General features: G+C 51.2%; 1 protein-coding gene and 1 long non-coding RNA gene across 8 annotated transcripts in view; both read left to right on the top strand.

The window, feature by feature from the left end:
• LOC119979672 (tumor necrosis factor receptor superfamily member 14-like) overlaps positions 1 to 5,992 on the top strand; it is a 168,944-nt gene extending 162,952 nt beyond the window's left edge. For 4 of the 7 annotated variants that reach the window (XM_038822209.1, XM_038822211.1, XM_038822208.1 and 1 more), the window contains one exon: positions 3,780 to 3,982. In XM_038822209.1, coding sequence (XP_038678137.1) covers positions 3,780 to 3,966 — 187 coding nt within the window. In that variant the 3' untranslated portion in view covers positions 3,967 to 3,982. Of the gene's footprint in view, positions 1 to 3,779 lie in introns of all 7 variants that reach the window. The other 3 variants (XM_038822210.1, XM_038822206.1, XM_038822213.1) reach the window with 2 other exon arrangements.
• A 2,772-nt stretch (positions 5,993 to 8,764) lies between these two features.
• Positions 8,765 to 17,714, top strand: LOC119979673. The gene is made up of 3 exons (XR_005463766.1): positions 8,765 to 8,908; positions 12,294 to 12,384; positions 17,615 to 17,714. It is a non-coding gene; the product is annotated as an uncharacterized LOC119979673 (long non-coding RNA).
• Positions 17,715 to 19,067: the final 1,353 nt, after the last annotated feature.

Below are 19,067 nucleotides of genomic sequence, written 5' to 3' on the forward strand. Positions count from 1 at the left end.
AGTGTTAATGTAAGCCTACTTGTAACACTAATAAAGATTATTATTATTGTGCCAAGCCGTGAGGTTACAGATCTTGGTTGAGTACAATTCTGCTGCTGGTAACCAACAACACCTCATGGATGCCCAATTCTGAACTGTTAAATCTGTTCTAAGTCTTTCCCATTGATCATGATTAGTGAGGGTGTGGTTAAGTAGGCATTTTACTCTTGATGGTTTTCTTGTCACCCGATGAAGGCTTCTCTGGCAGAAATTCCCTTCAGACCTGGCCAGCTCGGTCAATAATGTTGTGACTGAGCGACTCTTGGTGATGGGCATTGAAGTCCCACAGTCAGAGTACATTCAGTGACCTTAGAATCATACAGTTCAGAAGAGGCCCTTCAGCCCATCAAGACTGCACCGACAAAAACAACTCAAACTATACTAATCCCACTTCTCGGCACTTGGCACTTTCATTGCTGCTTCCAGGCAACGTTCAACATTGATGTGGTATTTGTCCCCTTTACGGGGTGACCTGCCAAGAGTCACATGGCCTGGGTAATCAATCGGGACCAGGGTGAAGCGCTGGTTTCTATATCAGTTTGATCCAGGACACTGACTCAGAGCCATGAGGCTGTAGTTATATATGGCCGAAAGACGTGCTTGTTAGGTGAATTGGACATTCTGAATTCTCCCTCAGTGTAGCCGAACAAACGCCAGAGTGGCAACTAGGGGATTTTCACAGTAACTTCATTGCAGTGTTCATAGAATCATGGAATAATAGAATTTACAGTGTAGAAGGAGGCCATTCAGCCCATTGAGTCGTCACCAGCCCTTGGAAAGAGCACCCTACTTAAGCCCACGCCTCCATCCTATCCCCATAACCCAGTAACCCCACCTAACCTTTTTTTTTGGACACTAAGGGCAATGTAGCATGGCCAATCCACCTAACCTGCACATCTTTGGACTGTGGGAGGAAACTGGAGCACCCGGAGGAAACCCATGCAGACACGGGGAGAACGTGCAGACTCCGCACAGACAGTGACCCAAGCCGGGAATCGAACCTGTGATCCTGGAGCTATGAAGCAACTGTGCTAACCACTATGCTACCGTGCTGCCTCTACTTATAACAATAATAAAGATTATTATTATATGTAAATAAATGTTGCAGTTGTTATTTACCTAACTGGTGAATGGGAAATATTACAATGGAGGAGCTCTTAATACACCAGCTGAGGAACGTTATCACGAGCAGGCATTTCTGATGTATTTTAAACTTTAGAATAAGAAAATATCAGGAATTCACAAATGATAGTTCAGTAGAGGTTGCAGTTTTGGAAAGTATTGGAAGAAATCTTGGTGAGTTGTTTATGGTGGTGATGGAAGGAGTGTGTGGTGGTGGAGGGAGTGTGTGTTTGTGGGGGTGATGGAGGGAGTGTGTGTTTGTGGGGGTGATGGAGGGAGTGTGTGTTTGTGGTGATGGAGGGGGTCTGTGGCGGGAGTGTGTATTTGTGGGGGGTGGTGGAGGGAGTGTGTATTTGTGGTGATGGAGGGTGTGTGTTTGTGGGGGTGGTGGAGGGAGTGTGTGTTTGTGGGGGTGATGGAGGGAGTGTGTGTTTGTGGGGGTGGTGGAGGGAGTGTGTGTTTGTGGGGGTGGTGGAGGGAGTGTGTATTTGTGGTGATGGAGGGGGTCTGGTGGAGGGAGTGTGTGTTGTGGGGGGTGGTGGAGGGAGTGTGTATTTGTGGGGGTGGTGGAGGGAGTGTGTATTTGTGGTGGTGGAGGGAGTGTGTGTTAGTGGGGGTGGTGGAGGGAGTGTGTGTTTGTGGGGGTGGTGGAGGGAGTGTGTGTTTGTGGGGGTGGTGGAGGGAGTGTGTATTTGTGGTGATGGAGGGGGTCTGGTGGAGGGAGTGTGTGTTTGTGGGGGTGGTGGAGGGAGTGTGTATTTGTGGTGGTGGAGGGAGTGTGTGTTAGTGGGGGTGGTGGAGGGAGTGTGTTTGTGGGGGTGGTGGAGGGAGCGTGTGTTTGTGGGGGTGGTGGAGGGAGTGTGTATTTGTGGGGGTGGTGGAGGGAGTGTGTATTTGTGGTGATGGAGGGGGTCTGGTGGAGGGAGTGTGTGTTTGTGGTGATGGAGGGAGTGTGTGTTTGTGGGGGTGGAGGGGGTCTGGTGGAGGGAGTGTGTGTTTGTGGTGGTGGAGGGAGTGTGTGTTTGTGGGGGTGGTGGAGGGAGTGTGTATTTGTGGGGGTGGTGGAGGGAGTGTGTATTTGTGGGGGTGGTGGAGGGAGTGTGTATTTGTGGTGATGGAGGGGGTCTGGTGGAGGGAGTGTGTGTTTGTGGGGGTGGAGCGAGTGCCACTTAAGGAAGCTGCTTTGTCCTGGATGGTGTCCATCTCAAATGTTCTTGGAGCTGCGCTCATCCAGGCCAGTGGAGAGTTTTCCATCACACTCCTGACTTGTCGATGGTTGACAGGCTTTGGGGAGTCACGAGGGAAGTTACTCACTTCAAAATTGCCAGCTTCTGACCTGCTTTCTTAGCCACCATATCAGTATGGTTGGCGCAGTTCAGTTTCTGGTCAATGGCAACCCACAGGAAGTTGATTGTGGGGATCAGCAATGGTAATGCTGTTGAATGTCAAGGGGAGATGGTTAGATTCTCTTTTATTAAGTTGGCAATGAATGGAAGTTTTCAGTGAAAATGTTACTTGCCACTTATCAACCCAAGTGGAATTAAAATACTTTTAGCCATGCCTCATTCAAAGTAACAAAACTTATACAGCGGGTGTAAATGTTGGTGTAAAGTTCCAGGCAAGCGACCACGAGAAGTGATGACTAAGAAAAACGAATTTCACCTACTTAACATAGAACAGTACAGCACAGAACAGGCCCTTCGGCCCTCGATGTTGTGCCGAGCAATGATCACCCTACTTAAACCCACGTAACCCGTATACCCGTAACCCAACAATCCCCCCATTAACCTTACACTACGGGCAATTTATCATGGCCAATCCACCTAACCCGCACATCTTTGGACTGTGGGAGGAAACCGGAGCACCCGGAGGAAACCCACGCACACACGGGGAGGACATGCAGACTCCACACAGACAGTGACCCAGCCGGGAATCGAACCTGGGACCCTGGAGCTGTGAAGCATTGATGCTAACCACCATGCTACCGTGAGGCCCCTAAATACTTAAATACAACTCCTCCTCCCCGAAGGGTCTCCCGTGGGCCGGGTATTTATGTCCATGAGGCCCGTCATTGAGGGTGTTCATATTCAGGTGAGGCCACAGGGACTCTGATGTTGCTGATCTCGTGGCCTCCATCCTCTAATAACCGTCAGCATATTGAAACTTCCCACAGCTACAAGGGGCAAAATACAATACAATATAACACTGAGCCACATGAGGAGATATTGTGTCACATGAACAAAAGTTTGGTCAGAGGGGTAGAGTTTCAGGAGCACCTTAAAGGAGGAAGTGAGGCAGAGAGACGGAGAGTATTTTGGGAGGCAGTGGTGTAGGAATATTGCGAGTAATCCAGAGACCCACAGTCATTCTTTGGGATCCAGGTTCGAATCCCACCACGGCAGATGGTGATATTGGAATTCAATAAAAATATGAAATTAAAAGTCTAACAATGACCATGAAACTATTGTCAATTGTTGGGAAAACCCACCTGGTTCACTCATGACCTTCAGGGAAGGAAATCTGCCGTCCTTAGGGGGGGGGGGGGGGCACTGTACTGTCTTGGTTTTGTTGTGGTATTGTCACTTGGCTAGTCCATATTTTTCTTACATTTTCCCCAGTTGTAAGGAACACAAACAAAATCAGCTCAATCCAGGAACTTCGAGTACTGATGCTGTCTGTCAAGCACAGACTAATCCGGTCGTTATACCTGTGGCAGTTGTCGGGGGTGGTGGTGGTCGCAGCTGCAGCTTCTGTAGTGGGGGCGATTGTTTATCTTTGGAAGAGAAGGAAGGGACTTCACGGTGAGTAATTCACCTGATTTACTGTGTGCATCTTCCTTTTCCAATATGATCTTCCATGTTCTTTCAGTTAAGTTGGAAATAATCTTCCTTTTTTTCCTGACCGTATACACTGCTGTCAAACCTATGTGGAAATTTAGCAGTAGGAGGTCACGACAGGGAATCATGGGATCAGTAACTGACGGAGGAGGGGTCTGGAGGGAATCCTGGGAATTGGGGTAAGTGCCGATGGGAGTTGAAGTTGGCACAGCGATTGGGGAGTCCAGGCCTGGGAGAGGTTAGTGGGCTGCTTGCAAAGCCTGGTGGGATGGATGCCGTCCCTCCTGGCCCACATGGAATCCGAATGAGATATTTCTTTGATACTTTGCTGTAGTCAGTGTGGGCATTCCCTCGACTTCTCATTTGTCACATCGCAGTCTATTGGCATCTTCAGACTGAGGGCGCGATTCTCCCAAAGGGAACAAAGTCCCTGAGCGAGCGTGTTCCCGCGTGTTTACCCACACTCAGTGCCGAGAAACACATGGCTATTCATCGCGAGTCATGTTGTATAAGGGGCCTGAACGGGAAACGCGTGACTCAGGCTGCACAAAACCCCGTTTTGTACGGGAGCTATGCTCGCCGGAATTTTCCATTGTCGCGAGAGATTGCAACACCATTTTTAAATGGTGTCTCGATCCCTGTACCCCCAAAACAATCCCCAGCTCGAACGCACTATGGGAGGGTCCCCTGCAACCCCGGCCCGATCACACACGCAAAAAATGCCAGCATGGCACCTTGGCAGTGACAGGCTGGCACCCAGGTAGCATTGCCACGGTGCCAGGCTGGCACTTTCAGGGTACCCAGGGGTACCAACAGTGCCAGGACACCACTTTGCCCAAAGGACATGCAGCTGGGGGTCTCCAATCCCCTGGGAGACCTCCACGAGTACCGACCAGTGCTGAGTGGCACTCGCCCGACGGCTCTTAAGGCGAAGGGGTTGAATCCCAAAGCCTCAGGTACCTCAGGAATCTGCACATTAAAGTGAGGCTTGCTGTTTCGTTCTAATATGCAGGTTTGCCAAAACATGATCCTGCCCATTGTGTGTGGGATTCACGTTGAACCTCGCGAGGTGTGGCGAGCTGGGTACATTCCGGGAGCAGGGTCTACTGGCTTTCAACAGCCATGCTGCATTGCGGCGAGCTGCTTTTCAGGTGCAGTGTGTTCGGAGGATCACGCCCCGAGAATTTGAATTTAATGTTCTGGTTGGCACCTCAGTGAGGGTCTAGGCTGACCTGTGGCAATGGTAAGTTGGTGCAGGAGGTACGATGCAGCCTCAGGGCGCGAAGTCACCTCGGCTTAATTTTAACCATTGCCACACATGCTGAGAAAGGGTGATGGTGCTGAAATTGAGGCCAATGTGACATTTACTGACACGAACACCTGCTATTTTCATGTTAAGAGAAACTTGCATTGGCGGATGAGGAAGTGGGTGAGTGACGCCATTCAGGGGTATGTGGAGCAGAACGACGCGGAGAGGTCACGGCCGCCACGCTGTGGGAGGCACTCAAGGCGGTGTTTCGGGGGGAGGTTATCTCGATTCAGGCACATAGGGAGAGGGTGGATGGTACAGAGATGGCAAGGCTGGTGGAAGAGATTTTGAGAGTGCCCAGGAGATGCTCGGAGGCCCCAGAAACAGGGTTGTTCAGGGAGAGGCAGAGGCTCCAGTTAGAGATTGGTGTCCACGGGGAAGGCAGTAGGGCAGTTGCGGAGGGCCAGGGGGGCAGTATACGAGTATGGGGAGAAGGCGAGTAGGATGGAAGGCCCACCAGCTTAGAGGCGGCGAGGGAGATTAGTAGAGTGGTTCCCGACCCGGTCGGGGTGAATGGGGTGTTTGGGGAATTTTACAGGCAATTTTATGAATCGGAGCCCCCGGCCGAGGTGGGGGGGAATGTGGTAGTTCCTGGATGGGTTGGAGGTTCCCAGGGTGGACGAGGAGTTGGCCCAAGGATTGGGAGCCCCTATTGGGCTGAGGGAGGTGATGGGGAGTTTGGGGGCGATGCAGGGAGGTGATGGAGAGTTTGGGGGCAATGCAGGGAGGTGATGGGGAGTTTGGGGGCAATGCAGGGAGGTGATGGAGAGTTTGGGGGCAATGCAGGGAGGGGATGGAGAGTTTGGGGGGCAATGCAGGGAGGTGATGGAGAGTTTGGGGGCGATGCAGGGAGGGGATGGAGAGTTTGGGGGCGATGCAGGGAGGGGATGGAGAGTTTGGGGGCAATGCAGGGAGGGGATGGAGAGTTTGGGGGCAATGCAGGGAGGTGATGGAGAGTTTGGGGGCGATGCAGGGAGGGGATGGAGAGTTTGGGGGCGATGCAGGGAGGTGATGGAGAGTTTGGGAGGTGATGGAGAGTTTGGGGGCAATGCAGGGAGGTGATGGAGAGTTTGGGGGCGATGCAGGGAGGGGATGGAGAGTTTGGGAGGTGATGGAGAGTTTGGGGGCGATGCAGGGAGGTGATGGAGAGTTTGGGAGGTGATGGAGAGTTTGGGGGCAATGCAGGGAGGGGATGGAGAGTTTGGGGGCGATGCAGGGAGGTGATGGAGAGTTTGGGGGCGATGCAGGGAGGTGATGGAGAGTTTGGGGGCGATGCAGGGAGGTGATGGAGAGTTTGGGGGCAATGCAGGGAGGGGATGGAGAGTTTGGGGGCGATGCAGGGAGGTGATGGAGAGTTTGGGGGCAATGCAGGGAGGGGATGGAGAGTTTGGGGGCGATGCAGGGAGGTGATGGAGAGTTTGGGGGCAATGCAGGGAGGGGATGGAGAGTTTGGGAGGTGATGGAGAGTTTGGGGGCAATGCAGGGAGGTGATGGAGAGTTTGGGGGCGATGCAGGGAGGTGATGGAGAGTTTGGGAGGTGATGGAGAGTTTGGGGGCGATGCAGGGAGGTGATGGAGAGTTTGGGGGCGATGCAGGGAGGTGATGGAGAGTTTGGGGGCAATGCAGGGAGGTGATGGAGAATTTGGGGGCAATGCAGGGAGGTGATGGAGAGTTTGGGGCGATGCAGGCAGGGAAGGCTCCAGGCCCGGATGGGTTCCTGGTGGAGTTTTATAAAATGTTTGGGGGGGACCTGGGGCTGTTGCTGGTGAGGATGTACATTGAGGCTAAGGAGAGTGGGGAACTCCCTCCTACACTATCGCAGGCTTCTACCTCCCTGATTCTGAAAATAGATAAAGATCCGGATCAGTGTGGATCATACCGTCTGATATCGTTGTTAAATGTGGACGCTAAGTTGTTAGCGAAGGTGTTGGCTTCACGAATTGAGGACTGCGTCCCAGGGGTGATAGGTGAGGACCAAACAGGGTTTGTGAAAGGGAGACAGTTGTTGGGAAATGTGAGGAGGTTGCTGAACGTGATTGTGATGCCCCCGGAGGGGCAGGAATTGGAGGTGGCAGTGGGCGATGGACACGGAAAATGCTTTTGACCGGGTGGAGTGGGTGTATCTGTGGGAGGTGCTGGGCTGGTTGGTGTTCGGGGCAGGGGTTTGTGGACTGGGTCCGGTTGCTGTATCAGGCACCAGTCGTTAGTGTGCGGCTGAACCGGGCGAGTTTGTGATATTTCGAGTTGCACTGTGGGACAAGGAAAGGGAGCCCGCTCTCCCCATTGCTTTTGCCTTTGCTCTACAGTCATTGGCTATGGTGTTCAGAGTGTCGAGAGATTGGAAAGGGATTGTCGAGCACAGGGTTTCGCTGTACGCAGACGACCTGTTGTTATATATTTCATACCCATTGGGGGGTCATTGACACCATTATGGGGTTTTGGAGGACCTCGGTCGGTTCTCCAGGGTACATCTGAACGTGGCAACGGGCGAACTGTTCCCGATTGAGATCAGGGGGCAAGAGAGGAGGTTGGGGGAGCTGCCGTTTAAGGTGGTAGGGGCGAGTTTCAGATACTTGGGCATCCAGGTGACGTGGGGTTGGGCACAGCTACACAAGTTAAATTTGGCTTGGCCGGTCAGGCAGTTGAAGGGGGATTTTAAGAGGTGGATGCGCTGCCACTGTTGTTGGGTGCAAACAGTGAAGATGTCTGTGCTTCCAAGGTTCCTTTTCATATTTCAGAACCTTCCGATCTTTGTCCCAAAGTCATTCTTTGAAAAGGTTAATGCGCTGGCGGGGTGGAGTCTGGGACGTGGGAGAATTCTCTCCGGAGGGTGAATGCGTCCTTGACATGTGCGCAGCTCAGTCTTATTCAGTTTAAATTAGTCCTCAGTTGGGCGCATGATGGTGGCGAGGATGAGTAGGTCCTTTGAGGGAGTAGGGGACAAATGTGGGCGGTGCACAGGGAGGCCACGAACCATGTCCACCTGTTTGGGCATGTCCGAAGCTGAAGGGGTTCAGGCAGGGGATCGCGAGGTATTGGGGCTGAAAGTGGCTCTGGGTCCATGGGTAGCGATATTTGGGATGTTGAAAGACCCAGGACTCCAGAGGGCGAGAGAGGCCGATGTTTTGGCCTTTGCCTCCCTGATAGACCGGAGATGGATTTTGCTCAGGTGGGGGGATTCAGAGCCACTGAAATCGGAAGTGTGGGTGAGCAACCTGGCGGAATTCCTGAGGCTGGAGACGGTCAAGTTTGTCTTGAGGGAGTCGGTCGATGGAATCGCTCGGAGGTGGAAGCCATTCATTGGCTTGCGGTGTCAGCAGAGGGAGAGAGGGGGGGGTTCAAATGGAGAAGGCAGAGCGGGAGGAGGGGGTAGGGCAAGGGGGCGGAGTGGGTGTTGGTTATTTATTATGTTGTTCAATTTCACTTCTGCTCTTATTTGTTTGTTAATTGTTTGTTTATACAAATGCCTGAATAAAATATTTTTTTTTAAAAGAAAAACTTGCAAAATAGAACAATAGAATAAATCCAGTGAACATATCTTATTGCTTCTGTTTCACTCTATTTTCTTTTATTGACAGAAAATCAACAAAATGATACAAAGGTAAATATAGATGATTTAATTTACGTAGTCATTGCCGAAAATCATATTATCTGCAAACCTAAAATCTAAATATTCCAGCAACATGTTGCAATATAATTCTAAAGTTAGCATCATATAAAAAATGTTTCCTGTAAAACTGTCCCAAGATATTGATTCTCCGAGACACTGAAGTAGCGAGAGACGGCACAGGAGAGGAGAAAGCAAATCAAACTGGAGACAGATTGGGTGGGGGATGTATCTGAGTTCAGGGTCAATACAATCTGCAACAGTTTCACACCCTGGACTGAGAGGAAATGGGAGATGGAATCAAAGATTGAGGTGTGTAAATGCTTCTGGGATTGAAGATCAGCTTTTGCTGATACTGCATTCCAATTCTCTTCCCATACCTCGTGGTGCAATAAGGAAGACTTTTGTCTGTTTCCATAGCTACTAATTCCCGGAAAAGATCGCCAGGACTTGTAGCTTGAGGAGTGCCGCTCCACACCGAGCGTGGCTGACCAGGAGTGTCTCTCTCATTCTTACCGCCAGCCATTGGAATGTGTGGAAGGATTTACAGGTTGACTCTGAATTTGTTTACCCGGGTTATGAATGCACCTTCCTTGGCAGTTAAGTCCTGGGAACGGAATTCAACTCAGAGCTTCCAACCCTGGGCGCAATTCTCCCAACGGGAGACAAAGTGCCGACGCCGGAGTGAAAACCGGAGTGTTTCACTCCGGCGTCGGGGGCCACTCCTCGCCCCCTATTCTCTCCTCTCTCTCCCCCCCCCCCCGGGGGCTAGGAGCGGGGGGGCGGCCATCTTGCGCCCCGGGCCTTGACGCCTGCGTCAAAGCGGCACCGCCTGAATGACGCGGCCGGCGGCGCCTAAATGACGTCACCCGCGCAGGTTGGTCGGCGCCAACCCACGCATGCGTGGTTGCCGTCCTCCACTCCGCCGCCCCACAAGACATGGGGGATTGATCTTGCGGGGCGGCGGAGGGAAAACAGTCCGTCTTTCAGAGACGCCGGCCCGACGATCGGTGGGCACCGATCGCGGGCTAGACCCCTCCTGAGCACCCCCTTGGTGCTCGATCCTCCCTCCGCCCCCCACACGCCCCACACGCAGCGGTTGCACGCTGTTCACGCCGGCAGCGACCAGGTGTGCTTAGCACCTGTGTGAACCGGTCGGATTAGGCAGGCTGCTTGACCCATCCGGGCCGGAGAATCACCGCTCGACCGGAGCGGTGATTCTCCGAGCGGCGTGTCACGTTTTGCGGGGGATGGGAGAATCGCGTGCGGGTGCCAGGGCGGCGTGGCGTGAATCGCCCGGCACTCCCGCGATTCTCCCACCCGGCGTGGGGGTCGGAGAATCGCGCCCCCTATCCGCTGTGTCACCAGACCTCATTTTGCTGATGTAAAGCTGGAGAAAGTTTTGATTAATTCAGATCTAGTGTCTGATAAATGATGACTGTCAACCAATTGCAGTCGATGGAAAAGGTAATGAGATAGAAATTGGCTGGGCAGCAGGGTGGTGCAGTGGCTAGCACTGCTGCCTCACGACGCTGAGGTCCCCGGTTCGATCCCGGCTCTGGGTCACTGTCCGTGTGGAGTTTGCACATTCTCCCTGTGTTTGCTTGGGTTTCGGCCCCACAATCCAATAATATGCAGGGTAGGTGGATTGGCCATGCTAAATTGCCTCTTAATTGGAAAACAAAAAGAATTGGGCACTCTAAATTTGTTTTAGAAAAGATAGTATGCCTTCAGCATACATGTACTAACTGACTTTGTGCTTCAGGGTAGCACCATCAAGGGGTAGGATTTAAACAATAAGAAAAGAAGCTCAGGCTAATGTTCACGGGACACAGATTCAAATCCCATCAAATGGTGGAATTTAAATTCCATTAATCAGTAATATCTGGAATATAAAGCTAGTCTGAGTAATGGTGACAATGAAACTATCATCGATTGTCAGCAAATTCTATCTTGTTCACTAAGAGGGCTGCCTGTGACTCCAGCCCACAGCAATGTGGTTGACAATGGCCCTGTGAAATGGTCTATAGCAGGCCATTCAGTTCAAAGGCAAGTGAACATGGCTGTCCTCGTCAGCAACGCCCCCACTCAAAGAGGGAAAGTGAATGGTGAGGGGGGTGGAAATGGAGCCTAGCTCTGGAACCAACATGTGGGTCTGCGAGGAGGGTGAAGGGTCCCGTGGAAGGTGGTTGAGAGGATCATTTGTTCTGGAGGAGAAAATTTGGAATAGTTTCTGGCTTTAGAGATAAGGGGACTGGGCTGATGGAGACCAGGGGCGGGATTCTCCTGACCAACCTCGCCGGGTCGGAGAATCGCCCGGTGGCCGTCGTCATCCCGCCCCTGCCGTGTCTGAATTCTCCGCCACCAGAGATTCGGCGGGGGCGGGAATCGCGCCCCGATGGGCCGAAGTCCCGCCGCTGTCAAGCCTCTCCTGCCGGCGGGAATCAAAACACCTATCTGACAGGCGGGATTGGCGGCACAGGCAGGCGCCGGGGGGGGGGGGGGGGCGCCGGGCGATCTGACCCCGGGGGGGTGCCCCTACGGTGCCCCCTGGGGCCACTCTTTTCCTTCCGCCTTCGCCATGGCCTTCACCATGGCGGAGGCGGAAGAGTCCCCCCCCCCCCCCCGGCGCATGCGCCGGGATGTCGTCAGCAGCCGCTGACGCTCCGGCGCATGCGTGGACTTACGCTGGCCGGCGAAGTCCTTTTGGCCCCGGCAGGCATGGCGACAAAGGCCACTCCGGCGCGGGCCTAGCCCCTCAATGTGAGGGCTTGGCCCCGAAAGGTGCGGAGACCTCCGTACCTTTGGGCGGCCCGACGCCGGAGTGGTTCACGCCACTCCAACACGCTGGGACCCCCCGCCGAGTCGGGGAGAATCCCGGTCCAGATGAACATTTGTTATGAACATTTCAGGTTTAGGGAATGATGTGAGCAGAGGGATTACCAGCTCTGAGTATATGGAGGGAAAAGAGGATGAAGTGTCAGAGAGAGCATTCTCCCAGCTGGAAACTTCAGAATTCCCAGAGTTATGTGAGGTGTCTCCTTAATTAAGAATGACAATTAAAGCAGAGCATAAACCAGACAATTGATGCATTATTACATTCTCAATGGCTGGAATTCTCCGCTCGTTGCGATTCAGTTTTCTTAGCGGCAGCTCCTCCCCCCCGCCAGCGGGTTTTGTGGCGATGGACGGTTACAGTGTGGAAATCCCATTGACAGTCAGCGGGAAGCTAGACTCCTGCTGCCAGCGAATGGCGGCGCGACAGAGAAACACACGGCTGGCGGAGCAGAGAATCCTGCCGAATATCTAATAAACTCAGACAAATTAATCATTGCTTTCACACACTTGACAGTTTAATAACTTATTTTTTGCTTGCTAGAGACAGAATCCTCCACACGACCCACATGGAAGCATGAATCAAGAAATGGGAAATTGTCCTCTATTGGAAACCACAAAAAACAACCAAAGAGGTATGGTACATCTCTCTGCAACATTTGTGTTGTATCTATATTTCCCTCCGGTTATTCCCATTTTTGTCCTGTTTTCTGCTAATCTTTCCAATAGATGGGGAATTTTGTTGGGTTACAGATCCACCAACATCAGCAACATCCCTTTGCCTTGTCCAAATATCCTGGGCGCAATTCACCAATCGTGGGCCAGAGCCCTTTCGAGCCCCCCCCCCCCAAAAACAGGCTGCCCCCCCCCATCATTCCCGCACTGTTCCGCCGGCAGCAACCAGGTGTGGACGGCGCCGGCGGGAACCTGTCGTATTGGGCAGGCCGCTCGGCCCATCTGGGCCATAGAATCGCCGCCCACCCGTTACAAACAGCGAGCGGCGATTCTCCCAGCGGCCAGCCGTGATTCTCTCTGCGCTGGTTTGGGGGGGCTGGGAGAACCGCGTGCCGGGGCAGCGTGGCGGGACTCGCTCGGCGCCCTGGCGATTCTCCCACCCGGTGTGGGGAGGGGGGGAAATTCCGACCCCTTTATTTCACATGCAATCTAGTGTTTGTTGGCGGGCTGTTCCACTGGTCAAGGGCAGTGATAACACAGTGGGGAAGCTCAAATTCCACTTCCTCTGCACACATTTCTCCAGGGTTAATGCAGTGATGAGAGGGGTAGAATCCGATGCTGTCCCCACTACACCCCTAGCCCCATCAGTGAGTGGCACCGGGCCTGTGGTGTGTGCAGCCTCCATCCTCACCACCCATCCCTGTCAACAGGGGTACCGCAGGATGCCACAACCCACATCAGTGACATGCTCTGTGGCTCCTGCCCTGTCTCCCGCAGTGGGTTTCCTCGCTGTGTGGGTTGTGTGTTATCCTGCCAGCAGGGTGGCCCTGGCAGTGCGGTTGAGATGGTGACTTTGTGCCACCAATCACCTCCAGGCTTAGAGGTTTGTGTGTGGGCAGGCCCTGCAGATAGGGATGAGTGAGGGAAATGTGGGTCTGCTGGTTGCTGAACTGCAGTGTGATGTGGGTCCTGGGTGTGACACACTGACCAGGGGCAGGATGGATGGCAGCTGGGGTGCGGTGGGCAGGCAGGGCTTGGAAAACAACTGGGGTCCTGCGGAGTGGGGCAGCTGATACTGTCACTGGTGAGGGCCTCTGCCCTGAGAGGGTGCAATGTGCCAGGGAGGATGCCAAAGGCCATGGTGCATGTGTCCTTTGTTTGGGGTGAGCTCTGCTATTCCCCTGCACGGGGGCTGAGCTTCTGATGAGTGAACTGAGGAGTGGCAGCACCTGGTGGGCCACTGATTAAACTTCGCCATGCTCATCCCGGTGATGATACAACTGGGGTCTGAGGGATTCCAGAGGGGTGGCTGGGTGGGCTCCCTGATGGCCAGAGGCTCTCTGAACATTTATAGGACACAGTGAGCGGTCAGCAGAGTGAGCAGCCAGGGGCCTGTAAATAGTACCAAAAGAGTGGGTTTAAAACACAGACTGCAGCAATGGGGGTCTGAGCCAGGCCACCCTGATCCCCAGGAGGACACCCTGAATCCACCGGCATGTCACCAGGTTGCTCCCTGCTGGTCCCCACAACTCCGGCAACCATCCCCAAGCAAGCCTGACAGTTTTGGAGAGTTTTTTAAAGTTTCCTTCCCTTCACGCTCTCGTTCTTTCAACAGCCACGGTGCCCAGGCCCCGTTTGTAAATACCTGCACTAATTCGCACCTGTGTGACTTTGGCTAGTACAGGGCGGAGCATCACAGAAGGCGGAGCACACTGTGCCCAACGTGCTAATGATATTGAAACCCATGCAAAATACAGTTTGGCATGGACCATTGGCATGGACCCACTGGCATGGACCCACTGGCATGGACCCACTGGCATGGACCCACTGGCATGTGGCAATAAACTCCGATTTCGCCACCAGGGAGGGGCCAGAGGATGGCGCCAGAATAAGCGCCGGGCGCCAAACTCGATTTTTGCATTACGTGCGATTTTCCGCAAAGCATGAATCGTGATTCCAACGTCACAAAACAAAGAATCCAGCCCAGGGCCTTGTCAATCTTTAGTTCTAATAATTTTCTCAGTACACTTTACACGGTAATTAGAAGCTTTAAGCTCCTCCCTCCCTTTCACCACTGATTTATAATTATGGGATGTTATTTGTGTTCTCTGCAATGAAGATAGGCGCAAATATCTGCTCAATACATCCACCATTTCCTTATTTCCCATTATCTTCCCCACTGTCACCAGACTCCTAAATGACCCTCTTATTGACTGACCTCATTAACACTACACCCTGTAAGTTTCACCTGATGCCAATGCTTATGTAGTTACATTGTATATCTTGTGTTGCCCTATTATGTATTCTCATGTATTTTCTTGAATTCTGTTTAATTCCCTTTTCTTCCATGTACTGAATGATCTGTTGAGCTGCTTGCAGAAAAATACCTTTCACTGTACTTCGGTACACGTGACAATAAACAAATCCAATCCATCCAATCCAATTATTAATTCCCCAGCCTCACTCTCGATGGGACCAACAATCATTATAGTTACTCTTTTCTTTTAAATGCCTGTAACCACTCTTACCATCTGTTTGCCTTATTTCTAGCCAGCTTTCTCTCGTATGCTCATTTCTGCCTCAATGTCTTTTGCTGTTTTTACATTCTGCCCAATCTTCTGATCTGCCACGAATCTTCTCGTATTTCTTTCCATTTTAAACTTTGTTTAACTTTCTTTGTTAGGCACCATTAATGCATCATTTCCCTAGAATCTTTCCTCCTCACTGGAATGTATCTTGCTCAGTGTTATAAAACATCTCCTTAAATGTCTGCTACTGCATCTCTACTAACCTATTCCTTAATCTAATTTTCCCAGTGGGGGAATTGGCCAGTTCTAGCCTCATATCCTTATAATGTCCTTGTCTTAGACCCACTCTTCTCAATCATGTTCTGATCACTTAGGGGCTATTTTACCATGTGGGAATCTGTTTCATTGCACAATACGAGATCTAGAACAGCCTGTTGTCTGGTGCTAGAACGTGCTGTTCTAAGAAACTGTCCCAAAAACATTCTATGAACTCATTCGCCCGACAGCCTTTGCCAATCTGATTCAACCAATCGATATGTAGATTGGAATCACCCATGATTATCTCTGTGTATTTTTCAGAAGCCCCTCTTCTTCCCTGCATACCCACATTCTACAGTGTAGTTACTTTTAGGGACACCAATTAACTACTCCCACAAACAACTTCTAACCATTGCATAGGGGCTGGTTTAGCTCAGTGAGCTAGACAGCTGGTTTGTAACGCAGAACAAGGCCAGCAGCGCGGGTTCAATTCCCGTACCAGCCTCCCCGAACAGGTGCTGGAATGTGGCGACTAGAGGCTTTTCGCAGTAAGTTGATTGCAGTGTTAATGTAAGTCTACTTGTGGCAATAAAAATATTATTATTTTATTGCTGTTTCCTATCGCTACCCATAACTGGTTCTACATCTTGATCTTTGGAACCAAAGTCATCTTTCACTATTTCATTCACTAATGTCACCCTTAATGCTCAGAGTTGCTTCATCACCATTTTTCCTATGTCACCAGAATGTCAAGTACGCTTGTATATCCCAGGGTTCCCTGTCTTGGAATCTTGCAGTCACTTCTCTGTAATGACTATCATAATAATTATTTATTTCTACTTTAGCTGATGATTGATCTCCTTTGTTTTTTATACATTTTAGATTAGCCAATTATTTTTCCCAATTAAGGGGCAATTTAGCATGGCCAATCCACCTACTCTGCACATTTTTGGGTTGTGGGGGCGAAACCCACGCAGACACGGGGAGAATGTGCAAACTGCACACAGGACAGTGACCCAGAGCCACGATCGAACCTGGGTCTTCAGCGCCGTGAGGCGGTTGTGCTAACCACTAGGCCACCGTGCTGGCCCTCATCTCCTTTGTTAACAAATGCCATGCATGTTAGGATGCAGAGCCTTTATTTCTATCTTTTTTATTATTTTTGCAAACCTCTGGCCTTATCTGCTGGCACAGCCTTAAGTTTGAGCACTCTGCCCTTTCCTGCCACACTCTGATTGTCATTACCCTTATTATTACTGTGCTCACTTACCCACATCCCTTTAATTTATCAGATCTTCCCTTACTTCATCGCCCTCACTATTTAGTTGATGGCCCTCTCTGCGGACTCCACCAGATCACTGGGCCCAGCAGATAATTAGATATTAACCAGGGTTTATTTTCAGATTCTGTTGACTCTGAAACACAAACTCATTAATCAAGAATTGCAAGTGTTAAACATCAAGAATAACCAAACTGCCATAATTCCAGGTGCATGCATGGATTGTCACATGACCATTGACTCCATTGTATTAAAGGAGTTTCCCATTGCTTCATAGTCTGCCCAGCCACATGCAAATTCAGTCCTTCATTATTCTCCTGTTCTGTGTGTATTGATCTTTAGACGCTTCGGGTGTAGTTCGCACAAGTGTCATTTTGGGCAAGTTTGGCTGGGTGTTTCCAGAGCTGTATTCACCCACACTTAACCATTTTTGGGGCTTGAGGAGTTTCTCACTGGTCAAGCCCACAGTTTTCTGCAGTGGGGAACTTGCTTGCCACACCAGGTCCTCAGAGATTGAGGCGCCATTTTGAAAAATGTGCCCCGATTTTAAGTGAGCTGGAGGGTCCTCCAACACCCCTCACCCTTAAATAATGGACCCTCCCGTAGACATTGGCATCACCCCCATGCCCCCCAAGTGAGCACACCCTGCTATGGATTGCTGGGGGCCCCACATTTAGGGGCCACCACTTTCAGCAACCCCCCCCCTTCACCCACCTGCCCATCATACCTCCCCCTTCACCCTCTATCAAGGCCCAACCTAGCAACCTGGAGTGGCCATCAGGCCTGGCCTCTGCTTGTGGGACCGGTCCTAATCAGCACCTGGATGGGGCCTCCTGGTGACTCCTGTGAGCCAGGAGAATGTTGTCTCAACCTGGCTGTGCGTATTTATACTAATTTAAATATCATTAGTGATCCAGATTGCACCGGGCACTGCAGGTCAGGTACCTTCGCATGCCCCCCAGTGCAAAGCCCATTTTGGGCCTCTCCCATGATGCTCCTGGTGCAATGGGATTGGCGGCAGGCACACCGCGGTGGGAAATTGCAGCCTTCATTTTGTGTGTGTCAACATTTCATAAAGATTAACAGTAATTCTAAAGTGACATTTCTGAGTTTTTCTTTTTTTAGGTGAAACGACTGATTCAGGAACAGGAAATTCACCTGAAAACACTTCACGGACTAACCAAGACAAAAGAGGTTTCAGAAATGATATGAGCACTTATATGCCCTCTGGTCTGGCTGTTTAGCATTTGACATATCAAATCCAATAGATTTGAATAGTCAGTACAGGGAGACGAGGATTATCAAGAGGAATGAACCAGGAAGCAGAGTGAAACTTCAACAATGGATCGATCTCAACAGACACTCGTTGACAATATCAACATCAATCACATTGTAAAAGATACAAGCTGCACTTTGGAACCACAGAACAGTCGCATTTTGGAATTACAGAGGCAGCAGTTTCTCTTGCACATTTATATGCTGGAGGTTGTTGTAATCATTCAAGAAGTCTTACAACACCAGGTTAAAGTCCAACAGGTTTGTTTCAAACACGAGCTTTCGGAGCACGGCTCCTTCTTCAGGTGAATGGAAAGGCTTGTTCCAGAAATGTTTATAGACACAGTCAGAGATGCCCCGGAATGCGAGCACCTGCAGGCAATCAAATCATCAAAGATGCAGAGAGAGAGGTAACTCCAGGTTAAAGAGGTGTGAATTGTCCCAGGCCAGTTCAGTCGGTAGGCCTCTGCAAGTCCAGGCTTGTTGGTGGGGGCCGAATGTAATGTGACATGAATCCCAGATCCCGGTTGAGTCCGCATTCATGCGTGCGGAACTTAGCTATAAGTTTTTGCTCAGCAATTTTGCGTTGTTGCGTCTCCTGAAGGCCTCCTTGTAGAATGCTGACCCGGAGATCAGAGGCTGAATGTCCTTGACTGCTGAAGTGTTCCCCAACTGGAAGGGAACAGTCCTGCCTGTTGATAGTCGCACGATGCCCGTTTATTCGTTGTCGCAGTGTCTGCATGGTCTCGCCAATGTACCATGCTTCAGGACATCCTTTCCTGCAGCGTATGAGATAGACTACATTGGTCGAGTCGCACGAGTATGCGCCGCGTACCTGGTGGGTGGTGTTTCCACGTGTAATGGTGGTGTCCATGTCGATGATCTGGCATGTCTTGCAGAGATTACCCTGGCAGGGTTTTGTGGTGTTGTGTTGCTGTTCTTTGGCTGGGTAATTTGCTGCAAACAATGGTTTGTTTGAGGTTGCGCGGTTGTTTGAAGGCCAGTAGTGGGGGTGTGGGGATGACCTTGGCAAGATGTCCATCCTCGCTGATGATGTGTTGGAGGCTGCGAAGAAGATGTCGTAGTTTCTCCGCCCCAGGAAAGTACTGGACGAAGGGTACTCTGTCAGTGGTGTCCCGTGTTTGTCTTCTGAGGAGGTCGGTGCGGTTTTTTGCTGTGGCGCGGTGGAACTGTCGATCAATGAGTCGAGCGCCATATCCCGTTCGTACGAGGGCATCTTTCAGCATCTGTAGGTGTCTGTTGCGCTCCTCCTTGTCTGAGCAGATCCTGTGTATACGGAGGT

Source organism: Scyliorhinus canicula, chromosome 16, assembly GCF_902713615.1.
Source record: "Scyliorhinus canicula chromosome 16, sScyCan1.1, whole genome shotgun sequence".
Taxonomy (NCBI): domain Eukaryota; kingdom Metazoa; phylum Chordata; class Chondrichthyes; order Carcharhiniformes; family Scyliorhinidae; genus Scyliorhinus; species Scyliorhinus canicula.